Below are 23041 nucleotides of genomic sequence, written 5' to 3'. Positions count from 1 at the left end.
AAATACCATTACCCAAACTTGCATTGTACACCAGTCCGGAGGACTATACACTGTGCATTCCAATGCTTCAGCAACTGAATGTGGGACTTACATTGGTTTCTTCTAAGTTCCTTTAGGAATTAGGTCTTATATACCATGAAGAAACAATCCATCCGCACGACGCGCAAAGGTATGGAGACATAAATACACATGCACGACTCAAGGACAAAGGTTGGAGAGCAATAAATAGATTTCGCTGAGTGGAGGAGACTAACACATACACATGGAAGACACATACAAGCACGCACGCTCAGAAAGAGCAATGTGCCACCTTCCTTGTCCTTGTTATTGTGGAACGGAAAGCTTTATTGTGATTACCAATGGAGAAAAAAAGACTTGCAAATTCACTAAACAGTACTCTTTATTTCAGCACAAAAACCTAAGTAAACCATTTTAAACTTCTTTCTATGCCAGTCTAGCTCTATGCCATGCATGAGTCATTGTACTTTACAGAGTAAATCTTTCCTTCTTTCTATGTAAATTAGGCTTATTGTTGTGCCATATTCAGGAAAGACATTATATTGATAAAACAAACCAATCCAAGCCTCTATACCTGAAATACATATTCAAATTCAATGAAAAGACCCTGGCTGTGGGATTTTTCAAGATGAGAATCCTGCAGAAAAAGTGTAAATTTGCCAACTAAGGCTCACTGGAAAATGTGCCTCTACAAACTTTTTGCAAAAATACAAAAACACACAATATAAATACAATTGACGGCACGTTTCAGCTGAAATGAACAGGTTGTAAAAAAAACAAAAAAACAACAACAACTTTTATTCCTTCTCATGCAAATTATGATTATCAGACGAATGATCATCGGCAGATTATCAATTGATATTCAATCATTCTGATAATCAATCAAGTTATCACCTCAAAACACTTTTACCATAGTGCATTATTTCTAAACTAATACATTTATAGAATATTACATGATTTCTGAAGGATCATGTGACACTTAAGACTAGAGTAATGACTGTTAAATTCAGCTTTAAATGACATTTTTAACTATATTCAAATAGTCATTTTAAATTGTAATAATACTGCAATTACAATATTTTTGATCAATTAAATGCAGCCATGGTGAACATAGAAGACTCAACAACCCCAAACCTTTGAACAAAACAACTTTTTCAAGGCCACAGATATGACTGTGCTGTTCATCTTATGTGATTGTACATCATTTAAATCATATTTTCCAAAAGTACTATTCATTTGTTTTGTGCACCTTTATGAAATGACTTGGTATACTTGATCTTCCAGTTTTCGCTTTTGCTCTAAACAAGTATCTGATGTGGTTTATTGCACAAATCTAGACTTTCAGTTTCACAAACGCAGAAACACATTCCCACATGAGTGTCACAGACAGCTCAGTGTCTACGGGCACAGGGAATGAAAGCAAGTTAAAAAAACATAACAAAATTCAGCTCCCTGCTCTAATTATAGTTGTGATTTGGGAGTACAGTGAGTTGGAGAGTGGTCACCTGTGGCGTGTGTAAATGTTCAGTAGCTACTCCATAATGAATAGGCTGTTAATGAGCACTAAAAGTTGCTCTTAAGAAGCCAAATTGGATCTTGCAGGCACTAATGAGGCACTGGAAAACTGCACCGGACCATGTACCATCAGTCTGTAGTGATTGAAAGAGAACATATATCCAATAAAAGGATACATGCTCATATTTAGAGACTGCTTTTGAATCAAAGACCAGATAAAGCCCCTAATAAATCTCTTGGCATTCACATTGGCAATCTGGAGAGGATGACAAACTGATCTGGTGTTACAGCTGATATCCAATGACTCAAAGTCCACCTGCCATTCTGGAAATGCAAGGACACATAAAATGCAACATACAGTCTCTTTATAAATCCTATTTTGATTAGAAAACCAAGTAGGTGTATGAAAAACTACTGTTTAAAAGTTAATGTAAGATGTTTTGTTTTTAAAGAAGTCTATGCTCACCAAGGCTGTATTCATTGGATAAAAAATACAGCAATATTGAGAAATATTATTACAATTTAAACAGTTTTCTATTTGAATACATTTTTAAAAATATAATTTATTCTTGTGATGGCAAAGCTGAGTTTTCAGTAGCCATTACTCCAGTCTTCAGTGTTACATGATTACTCAGAAATAAGTTAATATGCTTATTTAATATGCTTAACACTTCTTATAATTAAATGTTTAAAAAGTTATTAGCTACCTGGTCTCATGGCAAAAACGTACCTGGGGGCACTTTTTCGCGAGACGCGAAATACGTACCAATAAGTACATATCACTGCAGTTTCCAAAAGAAATGAACACTAGAGGCAGTAAAACTCCGACACCTTTTATTCCTTTTCACACAAATTTACAGTTTTGATTAATAAAGCGTAATTTTCGCACAATTACTTGAAGAATATTATGTTATGACTTCAAAACAATTTTCATATGCTGGGAGATTTGAAAACAGATGCTTTTGAATGTTAGCATCACAGAGTAAAGAGTAAACAGCGCCGTGATGTCTCAAGTATGCTATAGAGCAGACCATTAGTAGTTAATGTGTCCCGCTGGTACACAAACACACGTCCGTTAAAGCTTTTCAACTGAAATCACTCTCAAACAAACGGGGAACACTAAGAGCGGAGAGTGCATTTGGCTTTTGGTTTATTCATGACAAAACCACTGCAATGGCAGATGCTGCAATGGTCCCACAATACAGTGCGAGGGCAACTCTCAACGGGGTTGCTGTCATGGTAAAGGAAGTCAGGCGAGTCAGTAAGACAACAACTACATTCAGACCACAGACTAGTCTTGAGTTCAGTCTTTCTGACCACGTTTAACAACACAATTATTAATCAACTAAAATTACAACAAATATAGGTGTCACTTTAGTATAGGGACCAATTCTCACTATTAACTTGTTGCTTATTAGCATGCCTATTATTAATATATTGGTTGTTCATTAGTACTTATAAAGCACATATTGTGCATGACCATATTCTACATCCCTGATCCTACAAAATACCTAAAACTACTTTACTAACTATTAGTAAGCAGCAAATTAGTAGTTTATTGAGGCAAATGTCATAGTTAATGGTTTGTTAATAGCAAGAATTGGACCTTAAAATAAAGTGTGTTATAAATATATATGTTTGCAACATAATGGACATCATATAAACTCAAATATGCTCTAATCTCACAAAATCCATGTGGGCATTGAAAGATTATCTTTCCAGGGCATGCATGACATCAGCATCATTAACGTCAGCGTTCAAATTAGCTCTTCCTGTGCAGTTCTACATTTCACTGCCTCTTCTTGTCCAGCTCGCTGAGCCCACTTTGATATCCTAATCACGGCTGTGGGACATAACACGAATGTCACAAGTGTTTACTTTCTGTCTGAGACACATTGATTGATTAAAGATCTAGCAGACAGCTAAATAAATGGGTGGAGGGATGGAGGCTGGCAATGGGTGTCAGTAAACAGTAATCACTCATTTGAGGAGATAATTTGAGCAGATAATTCGAACAGTCTTATAATCATGCATTTTTAATGCAGTTTTAAAGCCTGTATGCATTGGGAACAGTAACAATGGCATAATTGTACAGCAACTTTTTCAGTTTTACATTTATTAAAAAATGTCTAAAAAACAGACTCAACTGTGTCTACTACAGTATACTGTCATAAAGACGGAAGCGAGAAAGAGTATTTTTTTGCAGGTCAATTCCCTTTTTTCTTTTTATAGATGTTGCCTGTTTGGTGGCATCAATTGTGAAACTTCACTTCTCAAACCCTAAACTACAACTGTAGTCCCTTGTGTGTTTGTTTGTTTTTTTAAGTATGAGGGCCTTGACCGGCGGTCTTGTGAAAGATAGCATCATAATTATGGAGTAGATGAGACTGCAGCCATAAATCCAGCTGAGAGAGTCTGCTTCCAGGAGACCCACTGTGTTCCAGATACTTCAGCCCTGGAGACTGATTAACTCTGAGTCTACCAGCCTGAAAATGTCTGAGAGCCAGAGAATGAGGTGCATTAACAACAACCGGCAAGTGAAAAGGTCACCTAGCTATTCTTACAATGTTGGCACAACATTTTCTTCTCTACAGTTGGGTTCAAAAGTCGTAATTATATGGTGAAAAAGAGCTAAAACAAATTATTATTTTGATACAATGATATTTGCAATGAAAAGTAATGCAAAATAAAAGCATTTTCACTAGTGGTATCAAATTTTTGAACCCCACTTATATAAAATGGATCGATTGGTTGTTACAGTTCTGTCAATACATGAGAAAATTTGTAAACTTTATCTTTATCTTGTTACTATGAGTCATGGCGCTGATGTGATCACAGCAAACATAAAGTATAATACACACACACACACACACACACACACTTTTTTTTCACATCTTTAATTAAATGCACTGACAGCCTAACAAAGGAACTGTGAGTGTGTGTTTTCATCAGCATTACTGACACTCATTACTGAATGTGAGGATAGAAATCACTAGTTCAATCTATAGTGTGTGCAACACTGTATCTGTTCTGAGATAAAGCTGTTGGTAAACCTGTTTATCAACAAATGATCTTTTTAGCTCTTAACCCAAAACTTGCAACGTCAATCGAATGAGAGGAAGAGATGCTGAAACCATATCACTTGTGCTTTTAATGGTACTTTACCTAGCTTTGGTTCAAAAAGCAATTGACCTTGTATGTGTCTAATGAGAGTGTTGCTGTGTTAGTTCTGTTTATCCTGTTACTCAGCACTTTGTTTAAAGACCACACCACCCTCCTCCCTTTTGTGCTAAAAGCATCGACCATGCTGCTTTCCTAATTGTTGTTTCTCTATACGTTCATGTCCCCATCATATGTTGTATAAAGTATTAAACTCACAATTTTTAAAGATGGAATCATATTAGATAGTATTTCTTAATCACAATATCACAATATGGGAAATTTCAAAAATAATTTCACTACTTTTGCCCTTTTCACCCTGTCAGGTGCTATGCATTTCTTTAAGAACACTAGTTTTTAAAAACACTACAATATAACATGATATGCTGTCACACTAGACATTTTTTTTAATAAATAATAAATCGTAAATGACAAGTAATAAATTCATGATAAATGTGATTAGCATGCAATCTAGACTGGCTGCAGTAAAGACTTTTGTAATATTCCCTTAACTAACAAATACCAGTTGTTTAATGACATCTCTTCCAGGAAGTGACTTCATTGGTGGAAACTCAACAGCAGAACTATCAAGTAGTATTAGTGAGGAATTCAAGTCATGTGATGCTTTGTGGTATTAGTTGGTTCTTCTCACTCTAAAATATCAATACGACATTATCAAATATTTAAAGATTTTAATGTTACATTTAAAATATATTTATTTGTTTGTTTCTTTGTACTTGCATATATACATCCAAGTACAACACAAGCACATTAATTTTATATAATACAAAAAGATAAAGTGTACATGCCCCACTAAAGAGATAAAATCTGAATATTGCCCACATTGTGCTTGGCTTAACACAAAATATAATTTCACACTAAAAGGCTCAAATTCTTGATATGTGCCAGGAGCTGAGATGTGACCCCATGGCATCGGATTCAGGCCCGTCATATTAAAGAAAACAAATATATTTGAGGCTCTGCCCATGTGCATATGTGTGTGTGCGCACTTTTGTGCATGCACAAATCTCTCTTCTTCTCCCACTGTTCTGAATATCAACCATTCCAGTCCAGTGGCATGATGAATCCAATAGGCAAAGGAGCATAAACACTGACACGCTGCACAACACAGAGTAAACAAGCACTTTCAGACAGACTAGGGGACAGGAAGGCTAGTTTACACACACAATACAAAACACGCCAACATAATTAGCAACCCTGGCCCATTTAAAATGCAAGTCACTGATGTGTCCAAAGTAAGTATCTTATAAGCGTAAAGCTAGGTTTAAAATCAGATTTCCTTAAGCAAACACCGAGCCAAGTTTAAAGTGATGCAGAGACATTTGCATCTGCCAAAAAGGCCATGTGAATAAAACCCTTTCATACTCGGTTTTGCACCAAAGCCACAGTAACGGAACTGAGTAACGGAAACGAGTTGTTTGCTTAACTTTTAATAGAGTGTACCAAACTTTTTTTTTTTTTAGGATGCTTCAGATGTTTATATATGCTAATGCAGTATACAGTAATGTCTTCCACAGAGAGAGGGAACAGATCCAAATATTAGGCCCTGGGGAGGCAGAATGAAAGAATATCTCATTAGATGAAGAAGAAAGCAGTATGAAAAAAAGGGGAGGATGTTGATTTTTCTTGTTTTAGATACAGCTGAGGAGATGTTAGCATTATATATTTAGCAACATCTACCTTGCATGGTCCTCCATTTTGAAATATGCATTTGATAACCATCAGATTTAAATTCAACAGCTGAAGAAAATTGTCTAACCATCTCTAAATTCAAAATGTTTTTCACTGTCATGAAAACCAAGCAAAAAGTAATTTGTCTGTTCACACTGATGTGTGAATCAAGTGATACAATCAGCAGAGCTGAATGAAAGAATTGGCTCCCTTAAAATTCATGACTTGGAATGTTAATTAAATTGGCCATGTGCCACAAGACATTGAATTGGAATTTGAATTAAAAGGAGAAAGTGGAATTTGCACTGAATTACATTTTGAAGAAATGACTTTTCAAGGCATTCTGGGAATTTAAATGTTCATCCACACTGGTCCATAAAACTGTCTTTCCATAACACCTGTAAATTTCAGACTTTTTAAACTTTTTTTTTAGCAGATCAAGAATAAAAATGATCAACAAAATGCCATGTCACTTGTCACAGCTTATTAGGACAGAAATTCAGGTTAACATGGAAAAGCCTGTGTTCATTGCTTAATTAGGATATGGTATTATAATTACTTGTAACAACCAAAAATCATTTTTAATTTCAAGAAAATCTCATTTTAATTTTTAACATTTAAAAAACCATAAGAGAAATGTGTCAGAGACATGGAACAGCAATTATGGCACATACCCACTGTGCGTGGTGCTCATGTGAAAACTGCAGGTTTGAGTCTGACCTGCAACATATCTCGACCCCATTGCCTCTCTCTCCCCCCAAAATTTCCTGCCACTCTCAAATATATATATTTAATATGAACAAAAACACATTTAAACCTAAACTTAAGGTTAATCAGAGATTGTCCTTTCATTTTCTCCTTGAGCGTCATTTACGAAGGGATGAGACTCTCTTCAGCGATTTTCCACACCACTGCACTTGTCTTTTCTCCACCTCCATGTTCATGCACCACCACACTCCCTCAAGACAACCCTGCCCCCTCCATCCATTCCCAGTGTTACCTAACACAGCAAGGACCAAACCACGAACAGAACTATGGCACAAGCCTCCGCTCACGATAATTCAGATGCTCTGTTGCACAATATGTGAATGCACATCTGCGTTAAGATGTTCGATGAGTTGCAAAAGTTCCATCCGATCATCTGAGGACATTCAGGTTGCATTTAGACGTAGCATCTAGGTCAAGAAATCCACTTCTCTATACACAGGTTTGAATCTGTCAGATTAAGACAGGTCGAAAAGATGACATCCCTAACTCAAGGCTATAGTATTCCTTTAGAGACCTGCTATGACATTTCAAATCACTCTGATTCCATTTGCGGTTCAATTTAAGAATCGTTGAGATTGAAAGCATGCACTTCCATTGACATCGTGAGCAGCAGATGCTAAAAGTGCTAAAAGTCTCAGCCACTATAATCATACAAATCACTGCAGTTATTGCAGTCTGCACCATTAAACTCCCTCTATTAAATGCTCTTCTGTCTGTGTCTAATGGTTGTCTGGATGAGTAATGCATAGGTGCAGGTGGCTGTGTATGTTTCACGGTGTAATCCAGTCACAGTGTGTATTGTACCCGACACATTAAACCTTAAACACACTCTGCCTAGCTAACTAAGCAGAAGAAGGGACACCTTTTACACACAGAATGGATTTGAAACAGTCCTCCCATAGAGGTACATGTGTGGGGAACATCCAAGGCTCAATTCCAAGAATAACACATCTTAATGGTTTAAATTCCAGGTGCTAAAACAAGCGCAAAGCCTGGTGCAGTTCACATACATCATGACTTGCAAACAAAACCTTGCATTCTAGAAGATAAATCTCAAATATTCGTGCACACGGTCACTATTTTTCAGTGGATCCAATAGGATCTCTCATAAAAAGCGGCTCACTGTTCCATTGTTGTAAAAACATAACCGTAGCAAGAGTCTAGACAGGATGACAAATGTTCTATTTACTAAAGGATAAAAACCTTCCGTGTCACATCATATCCTGCCCACATCCTCCTAGCACTGATCCAATCTCTCCAATAGACAGGAAGCATCTCACGACACAAAGCTTTCATTTTGTTACAGTAAACGATAAGAGAGGATATGACTCTTGCTATGTTATTATTGTGAGTGATGCAAAACCTTCTTTTAAAGCTGATGCTTTGAACGGCCACACATTTACGAGAAATGACAAGAATAGCAACTCATTTTCTAAATGACTGTTTCAAATAATTAATATGGAGGAGAGTTTATTTTGCATCAACATCAACTACTTAACATCCACTGCAGTTCAATGCCAAAATACATTATAATTATGAAATTATAATATATTTTTATAAATATAATATTTTGCTTTGGATAAAAGCATCTGCTAAATGACTAAATGTAAATGTAAATGTAATAATATCATCTGATAATATCACTGTAGCTGTAACATTTTGTATTAAACTTGCATAATGCAAAATAAAAGCATTTTCACTAGTGGTATCAAATTTTTGAACCCCACTTATATAAAATGGATCGATTGGTTGTTACAGTTCTGTCAATACATGAGAAAATTTGTAAACTTTATCTTTATCTTGTTACTATGAGTCATGGCGCTGATGTGATCACAGCAAACATAAAGTATAATACACACACACACACACACAGACACACTTTTTTTTCACATCTTTAATTAAATGCACTGACAGCCTAACAAAGGAACTGTGAGTGTGTGTTTTCATCAGCATTACTGACACTCATTACTGAATGTGAGGATAGAAATCACTAGTTCAATCTATAGTGTGTGCAACACTGTATCTGTTCTGAGATAAAGCTGTTGGTAAACCTGTTTATCAACAAATGATCTTTTTAGCTCTTAACCCAAAACTTGCAACGTCAATCGAATGAGAGGAAGAGATGCTGAAACCATATCACTTGTGCTTTTAATGGTACTTTACCTAGCTTTGGTTCAAAAAGCAATTGACCTTGTATGTGTCTAATGAGAGTGTTGCTGTGTTAGTTCTGTTTATCCTGTTACTCAGCACTTTGTTTAAAGACCACACCACCCTCCTCCCTTTTGTGCTAAAAGCATCGACCATGCTGCTTTCCTAATTGTTGTTTCTCTATACGTTCATGTCCCCATGATATGTTGTATAAAGTATTAAACTCACAATTTTTAAAGATGGAATCATATTAGATAGTATTTCTTAATCACAATATCACAATATGGGAAATTTCAAAAATAATTTCACTACTTTTGCCCTTTTCACCCTGTCAGGTGCTATGCATTTCTTTAAGAACACTAGTTTTTAAAAACACTACAATATAACATGATATGCTGTCACACTAGACATTTTTTTTAATAAATAATAAATCGTAAATGACAAGTAATAAATTCATGATAAATGTGATTAGCATGCAATCTAGACTGGCTGCAGTAAAGACTTTTGTAATATTCCCTTAACTAACAAATACCAGTTGTTTAATGACATCTCTTCCAGGAAGTGACTTCATTGGTGGAAACTCAACAGCAGAACTATCAAGTAGTATTAGTGAGGAATTCAAGTCATGTGATGCTTTGTGGTATTAGTTGGTTCTTCTCACTCTAAAATATCAATACGACATTATCAAATATTTAAAGATTTTAATGTTACATTTAAAATATATTTATTTGTTTGTTTCTTTGTACTTGCATATATACATCCAAGTACAACACAAGCACATTAATTTTATATAATACAAAAAGATAAAGTGTACATGCCCCACTAAAGAGATAAAATCTGAATATTGCCCACATTGTGCTTGGCTTAACACAAAATATAATTTCACACTAAAAGGCTCAAATTCTTGATATGTGCCAGGAGCTGAGATGTGACCCCATGGCATCGGATTCAGGCCCGTCATATTAAAGAAAACAAATATATTTGAGGCTCTGCCCATGTGCATATGTGTGTGTGCGCACTTTTGTGCATGCACAAATCTCTCTTCTTCTCCCACTGTTCTGAATATCAACCAGTCCAGTGGCATGATTAATCCAATAGGCAAAGGAGCATAAACACTGACACGCTGCACAACACAGAGTAAACAAGCACTTTCAGACAGACTAGGGGACAGGAAGGCTAGTTCACACACACAATACAAAACACGCCAACATAATTAGCAACCCTGGCCCATTTAAAATGCAAGTCACTGATGTGTCCAAAGTAAGTATCTTATAAGCGTAAAGCTAGGTTTAAAATCAGATTTCCTTAAGCAAACACCGAGCCAAGTTTAAAGTGATGCAGAGACATTTGCATCTGCCAAAAAGGCCATGTGAATAAAACCCTTTCATACTCGGTTTTGCACCAAAGCCACAGTAACGGAACTGAGTAACGGAAACGAGTTGTTTGCTTAACTTTTAATAGAGTGTACCAAACTTTTTTTTTTTTTAGGATGCTTCAGATGTTTATATATGCTAATGCAGTATACAGTAATGTCTTCCACAGAGAGAGGGAACAGATCCAAATATTAGGCCCTGGGGAGGCAGAATGAAAGAATATCTCATTAGATGAAGAAGAAAGCAGTATGAAAAAAAGGGGAGGATGTTGATTTTTCTTGTTTTAGATACAGCTGAGGAGATGTTAGCATTATATATTTAGCAACATCTACCTTGCATGGTCCTCCATTTTGAAATATGCATTTGATAACCATCAGATTTAAATTCAACACCTGAAGAAAATTGTCTAACCATCTCTAAATTCAAAATGTTTTTCACTGTCATGAAAACCAAGCAACAAGTAATTTGTCTGTTCACACTGATGTGTGAATCAAGTGATACAATCAGCAGAGCTGAATGAAAGAATTGGCTCCCTTAAAATTCATGACTTGGAATGTTAATTAAATTGGCCATGTGCCACAAGACATTGAATTGGAATTTGAATTAAAAGGAGAAAGTGGAATTTGCACTGAATTACATTTTGAAGAAATGACTTTTCAAGGCATTCTGGGAATTTAAATGTTCATCCACACTGGTCCATAAAACTGTCTTTCCATAACACCTGTAAATTTCAGACTTTTTAAACTTTTTTTTTAGCAGATCAAGAATAAAAATGATCAACAAAATGCCATGTCACTTGTCACAGCTTATTAGGACAGAAATTCAGGTTAACATGGAAAAGCCTGTGTTCATTGCTTAATTAGGATATGGTATTATAATTACTTGTAACAACCAAAAATCATTTTTAATTTCAAGAAAATCTCATTTTAATTTTTAACATTTAAAAAACCATAAGAGAAATGTGTCAGAGACATGGAACAGCAATTATGGCACATACCCACTGTGCGTGGTGCTCATGTGAAAACTGCAGGTTTGAGTCTGACCTGCAACATATCTCGACCCCATTGCCTCTCTCTCCCCCCAAAATTTCCTGCCACTCTCAAATATATATATTTAATATGAACAAAAACACATTTAAACCTAAACTTAAGGTTAATCAGAGATTGTCCTTTCATTTTCTCCTTGAGCGTCATTTACGAAGGGATGAGACTCTCTTCAGCGATTTTCCACACCACTGCACTTGTCTTTTCTCCACCTCCATGTTCATGCACCACCACACTCCCTCAAGACAACCCTGCCCCCTCCATCCATTCCCAGTGTTACCTAACACAGCAAGGACCAAACCACGAACAGAACTATGGCACAAGCCTCCGCTCACGATAATTCAGATGCTCTGTTGCACAATATGTGAATGCACATCTGCGTTAAGATGTTCGATGAGTTGCAAAAGTTCCATCCGATCATCTGAGGACATTCAGGTTGCATTTAGACGTAGCATCTAGGTCAAGAAATCCACTTCTCTATACACAGGTTTGAATCTGTCAGATTAAGACAGGTCGAAAAGATGACATCCCTAACTCAAGGCTATAGTATTCCTTTAGAGACCTGCTATGACATTTCAAATCACTCTGATTCCATTTGCGGTTCAATTTAAGAATCGTTGAGATTGAAAGCATGCACTTCCATTGACATCGTGAGCAGCAGATGCTAAAAGTGCTAAAAGTCTCAGCCACTATAATCATACAAATCACTGCAGTTATTGCAGTCTGCACCATTAAACTCCCTCTATTAAATGCTCTTCTGTCTGTGTCTAATGGTTGTCTGGATGAGTAATGCATAGGTGCTGGTGGCTGTGAATGTTTCACGGTGTAATCCAGTCACAGTGTGTATTGTACCTGACACATTAAACCTTAAACACACTCTGCCTAGCTAACTAAGCAGATGAAGGGACACCTTTTACACACAGAATGGATTTGAAACAGTCCTCCCATAGAGGTACATGTGTGGGGAACATCCAAGGCTCAATTCCAAGAATAACACATCTTAATGGTTTAAATTCCAGGTGCTAAAACAAGCGCAAAGCCTGGTGCAGTTCACATACATCATGACTTGCAAACAAAACCTTGCATTCTAGAAGATAAATCTCAAATATTCGTGCACACGGTCACTATTTTTCAGTGGATCCAATAGGATCTCTCATAAAAAGCGGCTCACTGTTCCATTGTTGTAAAAACATAACCGTAGCAAGAGTCTAGACAGGATGACAAATGTTCTATTTACTAAAGGATAAAAACCTTAATAATAATAATAATTATTATTATTAATTATTATCATATCCTGCCCACATCCTCCTAGCACTGACCCAGTCTCTCCAATAGACAGGAAGCATCTCACGACACAAAGCTTTCATTTTGTTACAGTAAGCGGTAAGAGTGGATATGACTCTTGCTATGTTATTATTTTGAGTGACGCAAAACCGGTCACACTTTTACGAGAAATTACAAGAATAGCAACTCATTTTCTAAATTAATGTTTCAAATAATTAATATGGAGGAGAGTTTATTTGGCATCAACATCAACTGCCTAACATCCACTGCAGTTCAATGCCAAAATACATTATAATTATGAAATTATAATATATTTTTATAAATATAATATTTTGTCTTGAACTATATGTTAAGATATTGATATACAAATATAGATGCATATACAAATTTGTCCATTTTGAAACGTAGTTTCACAAAAAATTTATATTACACATATAGTATATACACATTATATGTATTCACATTTATATATTATAAATATATATTTATGAATTTAAGAAATCAAAGCAAAATTATTTAAAATATATAAGAAATATTATGTATATACACATTTTTTTTTATTACTGTGGGTTTGACTAGGCTATGTTTGTTTAGGCTATTGACATTGCTAACAGCCTATAAAATTCATATCTACCATTTTAGCATTAAATGCCTCTAAAATCTATATATCAGTTTGCAAAGAAAGGGTTAACAGTCTTTACTTGTTCCTGAAAGGAGATTGAGATGGTTCCACTTAGAGAGAGCAAAGAGAGCATCGCAATATGTCATGTCACATTGACAGAATGGCCCTGTTGTTTCAGCTTCTCTGGCAGTCGACACATCACGCATTATTCACTAGTTTCTTTTCTCATTAGGATCTAATGTTGGTCATAGCACTACGATAATCTCGCCTGCAGTGACAGCACACCTCACTGACCCATAATAACATTTATCCAAAGTAATTCAGTGTCATTCATAAAAAAAACTCAAACAATGTAGTACTGAAACCCTCCCCATTTACACTTCCTCTTGCGATCCTCCACTCTTCACCCTTTATACCCCAGACAGGCTTACCAGGTGTGTGCGACGGTGAATCGGCGCCTGTGACGGCTGCCCTTGTTAACCATGAGCTTGCGGAAGAGGCGCGGAGAGCTGCGGGGAGATATTTTGGGGGAGGTGATGCGCTTGTTGCCGGCACCCAGTCTCGGAGGCTCGAGCTCCAAATGCATGTGCTCCTTAAAGGTACGAATGCAGGGGTCCAATTCCGGAGCACTCAGCTCATTGGATGACATGGTGATGCTGCGGGTTGAAACAGCCCAATTTCGCCCTTTCTGAGTCACACTACCAACTATTCCCTCCGTTTCTCTCAGTCAACTAGAGGTTTTGCCATGCAGGCTGATGTTTTGTGTGTCAGACAGGAATAAATGTGTGCGCTTGAGCTGCTCTATTCTCTCGCTTCCTCTGTCAGCTTAGGCTTTCGGCAATGCAGTAGAATAATCCTCTCTCGTTCAGTTCCACTGACACACTGAGAGCAGTCCCTGTCAGTGCAGTCACACCCCCTTCCTGTGAGAACAAGAAAAAATGAAAAAACACACTCTCTCTCTCTCTTTCTTTATCTATAACCACACAAAACGAGAGAAGAAAGACTGTCTGTCTCTCCTATACAGACATAACTGACTTCATAGGATCTTGGATGTCCAGAGTTCTTTCTTTTAGTTAGAGGTCTGTCTCCCACTCAGTCCTCCTGCTCCATTCTCGCAGCTCCTCAGACTCGCACTTACTTCACTCAGCTCCAGGAAACTCCATCTTAAATTATTCAACAGTGGGCAAGAGCAGGTCTTCTCTCCCATCAGTGGCTCCTCTCTTCAGGATCAACCAGGTAGAGCTTCTCGTGATGCAGAGAGAAAACCTGGAGGAAGGAATCGACTGAGTGCACCTAATTCTGCTACCCCAGGTGCTGTCTGCTTTGAAAATAAATGGAATAGCTTTGAGATCCTTGGATTTAAAAAAAAAAAAGCCCTGAGAAAATGTGCATAGTGACGGTAAAAGCTCCGCCCCTCCCTGCAACTGATTGGCTGAGCTGTGGTTAGTTTGATGGTTGTCTCTGGCTGAATTCTGATGAGGGCTTCTGCCCTTTCACAGCTCAGTGGCGTTCAAGACACCGATAAAAGAAAAAATCCAAAAAGCTATTTAAGCCCAGGATTAGCAGTGTCTTGGGAAATAAATATTGCTCTGAGGTAAATGAAGGTTTAAATACTAAAGTGGCTGTTTTGAAGAGAAAATAATGGGAGTGAATTGGAAAGAGAAAATGATTTAAATGGAACATACAGATGGACAGAAAACAAAAGCAATTTAAAACAAAGAGAAAAAGACATGATGTGTGAATTCCTTCAATATATATTTAACTGAACATGATTAACTTTATCAACCACCCAGGAAAAACAATACACAAGCTCCTTTGAATAACATTTCATGTTACATGTGTTCAGATATTCAGTCAGAAGGCACCTAGACACCTATACACCAATAAATACCTTTATGAAACAAATCGCAAAACCGTTTTGTGATTTCTGGAGGTGCATTGCTGAATGCCTTTCAAAGCGTGTTTGAACGTGAAACAGCATACTGCTCGCCCTGTGTGACAGCAACACAGCAGGATTATCTCCGGCTCTCATAGAGACATGCTGAAGAATGGAAGTGCGTTAGCCAGCTATCAACCTGCCAGTCAACATCCGCCGGCAGCCAGGACTTCACCATGGAAACGAAGGAGAGGAGGAAGTAATGAGAACAGGAAAAAATGATGAATGACAGGATAAACGAAAAAGCTGGAACAGATGGTAAAATCTTATATTTTATGAGCTGTTTTGACAGATCTTTCAACACAGAAGACCTATGATATATAACTTAAATTCCCTTATTTTAGCAAGCAAAGATCTGGGTTTAAACTGGGTTGAGATTCTGAGATTGCTATGAAAGAGGAGAGAGACAGATACTAGAAAGCCACTGAGATCAGTTTAACTATAAGTATCAGTATGGATGGAATGAGTATCAAGTTGATTAAGGGCTACTGAACCTTTAGTTGGTCTACTGCATTCATCTTAACAGGGTCTACTGTATTCTGCTGCATTCACTTTAAACAAGGTCATCATAAAAATTCACTATGATTGAGGTTGTGTATATCGAATAAGGTTGTGTATATCGTGTATAAGTGTAAAGGGACCAAGAACTGAACCTTGAGGCACCTCAGTGACTAGCTGATTAGTCTCAAACATCCTCCTCTCCAGAAAACCTTAAGGCCCGGGTAAACTTCATTTTCTGTGTTCTACTCCATCTAGTGCACAGTTCAGCATTCAAGCCATATACTATATGGACCATAAGTGCTCATGGACGTGTTTGGCACTCATGCACTACCCAGTGGACCTTTGTTTTTTGGAGCACTCAAATCACTCACACATTTGCTGTTGTATGTGCACAAGTACATGCAAAGTGTGTGCAGACATCAACGCACTGTAACGAAAATTGTTATACGAATGTAACATGAACAAAGGAAGCATGCTTTTAGCAGGATATGTCTGATTCTGTAAACACGGCAATAACACGGCTTCAGTGCAGTTTTTGCAGTGTAAAGACAACACTGTCTATGTATAATCTGCTCTGTATTCCCCTAAAGATCTTGCCCCATTTTAAACTGGCTCCTACACAGGGGAAACTGGGGCTCTTATTCTATTTATTGACATATCAACTACCCTGTAGGGAGATAACGCCATAGTGGAAAACTACAGTGCAAATCTGTAAACACCATTTTGAGGATCCTGCAGGTGGTATGACTTCCATTTAGCAGACACTTCCTTAACCAACAGATCAACCTTCAGTAAAGTGGTTTACTAAATGGTAACAGTTCATGAGTCACTGCTGCTAGGATTTGAACCTATAAGCTTTGAGTTACCATCCCACATTTACTACTAATCTACTACTACTACTACTACTACTACGATCCTTAGTAGGGGTTTGCATTATTGTGAAATCCAAGCCTTGTGTAGTAATGTGAGTCTAGCACCGAGTTCAATGACGAGGAATGTGATCAAGTCACTCTGACTGACCTTTCTGAGTTGTGAGCCTATTCACTGATGGTGTCTTAGTGGAGAGGTCTTACATAACCGAAGGTCTTACATAAATACATTTCCTTACTGCTGACTGCTGCGATGAAGGTAGTCATATGGCTCCCAATGCTAGCTCATATAGTAAAAAGGATGAGAGATGCTGCATGGGCACCAACAGGGACATTATGAGGAAAAATAGAAAGCTAAGACAAGAGGAATGAGAATGAGGGCAAACACAACCCCTGCAGAGTTAAATTTAAAATCATTTCACATGATTAGAATTTGTTAGAAGCTGTCTCGTAAACGCTTACCAACATCTCCCAGCTACATTTCTCACCTTGCACAGTGCTGGGTATTAAGTATTTTGTGAACCTGTAAGACCAAAAAGATTCCCTCTACCCCAAACATTGAATGTATCAGTTGTGGTTTCTGCCTATAATATTAAATAATGTTTCAAGCTACAAGGAGATTAAATTGATCTATTTTTACAGCCACCAAAAAAAAACTCTTTTAGAAAGCTAGATATAGATAAACAAATGAAGCCATTAATTCATCCCAAAACATTTCACATACAGTTGCATCACTTTCTAGTTTTTGTAAACTAATACCCTGCTAAGAACTTTAAGATTAAAGTTTGAAAATCTCCAATGTTTTGCAGTGTAGAAATGTTTGCTATTTAAAATCTAATTACCTTGATGGTGCCATTGCAATATTTATAATTGAACAGCAATTGGGCTTTTTTTCTTGCACTCATTCGCAAGTCATTTTTTTGTTTAACCATTTTTTATATTTTATTTTTATATATTTAACCATATATTGCTACTTTTTCACAGCAAAGACAGCACAGAAGTTGTGCTATGAAATAACAAGTCATGCTAATTTACCTAACAATGGCAAAGCAGCTGTGATGCTGAATTAATTTAAAAAAAAAAAAATGAAATGCAAATCTAGTTTAATTATTGCTGTTGTTACTGTACAACAGCCGGTACTACTCCTGGAGTTGCACTGAAATGCAGTTCTTGTAGTTTATGGATATGTAGGACAGTTGTTAGTAAATTGAGCTGTTAGTAAATTGAGCTGTTAGTAAATTGATTCAAATTATTAGAATTAGCACTTCACTCCACGGCAGGAGACACTGTAGTTGACAATGTGGGAAATGCAGGTCAGTTTGATTTGGAGGATAGTTGATTACTGCAGGCCTCAGCCGGCCTCCATTACTTGGTTTCTAAGCACAAATCAAGCCTAGAAACTCAAAAGCTTGATGCCTCTAATCCAACAAAATTGTTTGCGCACACAATGTCTGACTGTGACCACAGTGTGAACACGTTCTAATGGTACAGTCGGGATGTGTGTGTGTGTGTGTGTGTGTGACCCAGCCATCCTTCATCTTCACCCTTGTCTGATGGCTCCTCTGGAATTTTCAGGTGAAGGGTCATATGAAAGGAGATGTCTTAAAATCCTCCACTAAGAGCTTTGAAGGACACCATCAATTGACAAAATCAAAAGCCTTTGAGAAAGATGATTCTAATCTTGCACAAGAAAGGCCACGAGTAATGAGAAAATAACACAGACTGGGAAAGAACATACACGAACGCACAGAACTTAGCAGTATAAATGGAAACATTCCATAGACTTCTATTGTTTTTATTTACAGCTAGTTATCAATACTATAACTTAACCCTTCTTCATTTTTACAAAAAAAGAAAAGAAAATGTATTTTTGTATCATTTTAACAAATGAGGATGTCCCCAAAAGGAGTATTTATCAGATTTACTGAGTAAAGTGGCTCGCTTCTGAGTACAAATCAGACCCCATAATATGGTACACAAACACACACACACACACAAACAAAAAATATAATATATTGTTTCTACATTAGTAATGTTATTATTAGTGATAGTTTGTTGAAAAATAATAATAAAATAAAATTTCTGATACATCAAGAGTTGGGTAATGCATTATGTATTCTTCTAATTACTTTTCCTGATAACGCAGTAATGTAATGTGTTACACTTTAAATTTATGTAATTTGATTACAGTTCCTAATGTCAATAAAATTACATTACTTAAGTTACTAATGCAATGTTAAAACATATTTAAAAAAAGCAAAAATCATGTTTTGCTCGTCAGTATGCCCTTTAATAAATCATCGGAGAATGCGAGCTTTTAGATGCAATAAAAGGTTTCCTGTCATATTTCAAAATGTTGCACTCGATTTCACATATTTTAGTCTGGCATTATAGCTTGGGAAAAGTTCAGCTAGTAAATGTGTACAAGCTTATGTCACAATAACACTAATATAAGTAAAAATAAATGACTCATCAGAATGAGATCCTCCGCTGGATTAAGCCGCACGTCACATCGATGAGGTAAATTCAAGGCTTATTCCTCACAGCGTGTCTTGTTCCAAAAACGAAAAGTAGCCTAGATGAACTTGATGAATCTTAATGCTTAGTTTACAGAGGTGATGTGGGCGTTTGCATGTTCGCGCGTCTCAAGCCTGGTTTCATGTGGATGTTTATCATATTGCGCACGATGCGTGAGGGTGTAACCACATTACAGATAATGAACTCAGACGGGAAAGACTGTACCTCAACTGGTTTCAAACTAATTACTTTATCAGAGAATTTTTGTTTTCGACATGGCTGACTTATGTCTTACTAAAAAGACACTTCAAGCTTTCTTTAGATATATTTCTCATGTCTGTGTGTCAAGTATTTGCAAATTTTTCATTCATTTTAGTGACGCAATTCAGGAAGATATTCGAGACTGAGACTACAGAAACCCCACCCTGTTTGTTTTCTTTATTTTACAAAAGCACAAAATTTTGTTGGTATTGCGAGTGTATACAAATAAAAGACATTTTAAAGTCACAAATGAAGTATTACCCTTATCTGTATGATCAAAAATTACGAAGTTCTTTTCACCGTTATCAGAAAAAAATGCAAGTGATCATTCAAGTTGCTGTTTTGATACTTAGGCTATGTAATTTTTCAGTCAATATGAAAGGACTATGAATTTCACTTTGTAGTGTATTTTTTAGGTTTGATAACTTGAAAAGTAAAGTAAACTTGAAAGTAGCTTAAAAGTAAAGTAATTAGTAATCTGATTATTTTTTAAATGCAGTAATCAGTAATGTAAACATATTACAATTTTAAAGAAGTAATTAGTAATTTGTAGTCGATTACTTTTTTTTTAGTAACTTACCAAACATTGGACATCATTAATCACCCTCATGTCATTTGAAACCCATACTTTTTTCCTTCTTCTATGGAGCACATTGAATAATATTTAGCAATTGGTTTAGAGGTCCTCAGATACAGAGAAATTACTATTTATTTAATAATTATCTGATAATGTATTTTAAAGCCTACAATCAACATATTGGCCAATGTAAATTTTGTAAGGGTGTTTACATGAACTCACACATTGGTGTAAAATTTTCCATACTGTGTATGCACACTAACTGGTCCTTTCATGCCTCGTTGAAAAAAAAAGCTGCTACAACATTCTGCTAAACTTCTCTTTTTGTGTTCCTCAGAAAATAAAGCCATGCATATTTCAGGGTCAGTATATTCATATTTCTAAGAGATGATGACGACTAAAAGTCACAGAGACAGACATGTTCTTACATCATACAGCCATTCATCCCGCAGGAAGTGACAGATTAGGACTAAACAGACCTCGATCTGACCCGGACACAAGAGTGTGAGGTCTCTTGCCCTGGAGTCTTGTGCAATGGCACTTCTGAATGAATCTGCCTCACACTGTCTGCATGACTTGATATCAGAAATTGTTCTTTCTGTCTCACACAATCACACGCACACAACAGAGCGCTCAGTCACGAGAAAGTGGGTAAAGTCACTGATGAATTCTCTTGGCAGACAGCTCAGTGCCCTGTAGTGTCTGTCCTCCAGCATCATTGCTTATGCCTGGCCCATAAAGCTATCCCACAAGCCACCTGGGAGCGCCCAAATCAATCTGCAATGGAGTCACGTCAGCAGGAAAATAATTGTGCTCCAAATATAGCACTTTCCCTAAACCTTGTCTCCTGATTCTCCTGACACACACATCAAACAGACAGCAGCTCTAACAAGAGCAGAAATGCAAGAGTGTGAGATAGCAGGGCAAATAATGAATGCTTGCCAGGGTGTCTTTATTCGTTTGAGTAATTATATATATATATATGAATGCTCATGAGGTTTACCAAACCTGAGGTGCCACACACAGAAACACCTGAGAAGAAAAACCATGGCGACGTATTTTAGTCTCAATGCTGCCCTCCACTGGCAAACAACGACAACAACTACCAACTTAATGCATGTAGTGTAATCTGATGGAAAACATTTAGCAAACACATCAAACTTGTGTGCTCTAAAGTTGAAATATTGAAAATCAGACCTGTTTATTTTCAGACAGACAAAACAAAAATCTAATTTGTGGCTACACTTATAATATAAAGTATTATAAGTATCCAATCACAAATGTATTTGGGTCTTATTGGTGCATTTGCTGTGGGCCCATCAAGCTATTGCAACTCACTAATTGCAACTCTGCTGTCAAATCACATCTTTTTAGCAGACAAATTAAAGGAAGAATGATTGATTGATTACAAACCAGCTGTTGCTGTGTTGCCAAGCACAACCAGACAGATTTCCCTCTCCTCATGGCAACAAGACTTAGCAGCTGCAGCTTAAATCACTAGTGCTGGAAGCAAAACTAATGTATTTCATCTCTCATCATGCAGCAATTTAGGATTTCCATATGTACATATGTTATATGTAAAGCATATCGCAGATGCTAAGACATTAAGTACAAGTGTTCAACCAAAAATGAAAATTCTGTCATCATTTGCTCACCTTCCAAATATGAGTTTCTTTCCTCTATTCAACACACAAGAAGATATTTTGAAGAAAATTGGTAACCAAAGGGTTGACGGTAGCCACTGACTTCCATAGTGTTATTTTTTTCTCCATAATATGGAAGTCAATGGCTACCGTCAACTGTTTGGTTACCCACATTCTTCACATTTTTTTCTTTTGTGCTCAACTGAAGAAAAAAATGAGGGTTAGTAAATGATGACAGAATTTTCATTTTTGGATAAACTAACCCTTTTGAGAGATTTCAAATCATTTAATACTGTATAATATGTGTGCTAATTTACAAGCTTTGCAGACACTTCTACATATCTAAAGCAAATTATGCAAATCATGAGTGATGAGAATCAACTTCAGAAAAAGCTACAAATTTGCGGTGAATTTTTACTCCTGAAACATCTTTCTACCAAAGCAACATGCAGTCACATAAATCAGAACAGCCACAATCATAATATGCAGATAAAATAAATAAACACTTAATTCATGATTTACTGACTAAAAAGAGAGAAAAAAACTCTTTGAATTAAATGCCAGTGTTGGAGATTTCTGCACTAAAAGAGACACCAAACTGGCCGTATTCTTATGTTGACTTGTCTAAGAAATGTGCATGTCCCACAATCCATACTCAAAACCATAATCAGCAATGCAGTGACTGGATGGCAACATATTTATATTACAATACAAAGAATAAGTCATCATACTCTAAATTTTTGATATAGAGAGATGCCACAAGAATGAGCACAATTCCTCTCAATTAATATTAGAAAGTTCACATTTCATTACACCAAATACACAAAATAATGTTCTTTTTAGCAGCATCATATGACCCCTTTAAGTAACACTGCCCAAGCAACCAAAGCAAAATAAGTGTTTTTATATAAGGCCTATGCAGACTGTCAGCATTGTTGTTAATGAAACAACAACCCGACTTTTTAGTTTGTTTCAGGGGCACCTGACACGACCAAATAACACAAAATGCTTATATAGCATAAGTAACACTGACTACCGTTCAAGAGTTTGGGGTCATTAAGATTTAAAATGTTACAAAAGATTTTTATTTAAAATAAATGCTGTTCTTTTGAACT

General features: G+C 36.6%; 1 protein-coding gene across 2 annotated transcripts in view; it reads right to left on the bottom strand.

Annotated features, from left to right (window-relative positions):
- The window catches only part of pde4ba (phosphodiesterase 4B, cAMP-specific a), a 159413-nt gene that overhangs the window by 97859 nt on the left and 38513 nt on the right, over positions 1-23041 (bottom strand). The window contains exon 1 of one of the 2 annotated variants that reach the window (XM_016513606.1): positions 14054-14378. The exons of the other annotated variant lie outside the window; for it this stretch is intronic. Coding sequence (XP_016369092.1) covers positions 14054-14271 — 218 coding nt within the window. The 5' untranslated portion in view covers positions 14272-14378. Of the gene's footprint in view, positions 1-14053; positions 14379-23041 lie in introns of those variants that run through there. 2 annotated transcript variants of the gene reach the window in all.

This window comes from Sinocyclocheilus rhinocerous, unplaced genomic scaffold, assembly GCF_001515625.1.
Source record: "Sinocyclocheilus rhinocerous isolate Xijiao unplaced genomic scaffold, SAMN03320098_v1.1 scaffold55, whole genome shotgun sequence".
NCBI classification, from domain to species: Eukaryota; Metazoa; Chordata; class Actinopteri; order Cypriniformes; family Cyprinidae; genus Sinocyclocheilus; species Sinocyclocheilus rhinocerous.
The sequence above is the reverse complement of the archived record's forward strand: the minus strand, read 5'-3'. Positions and strand labels throughout refer to the sequence as shown.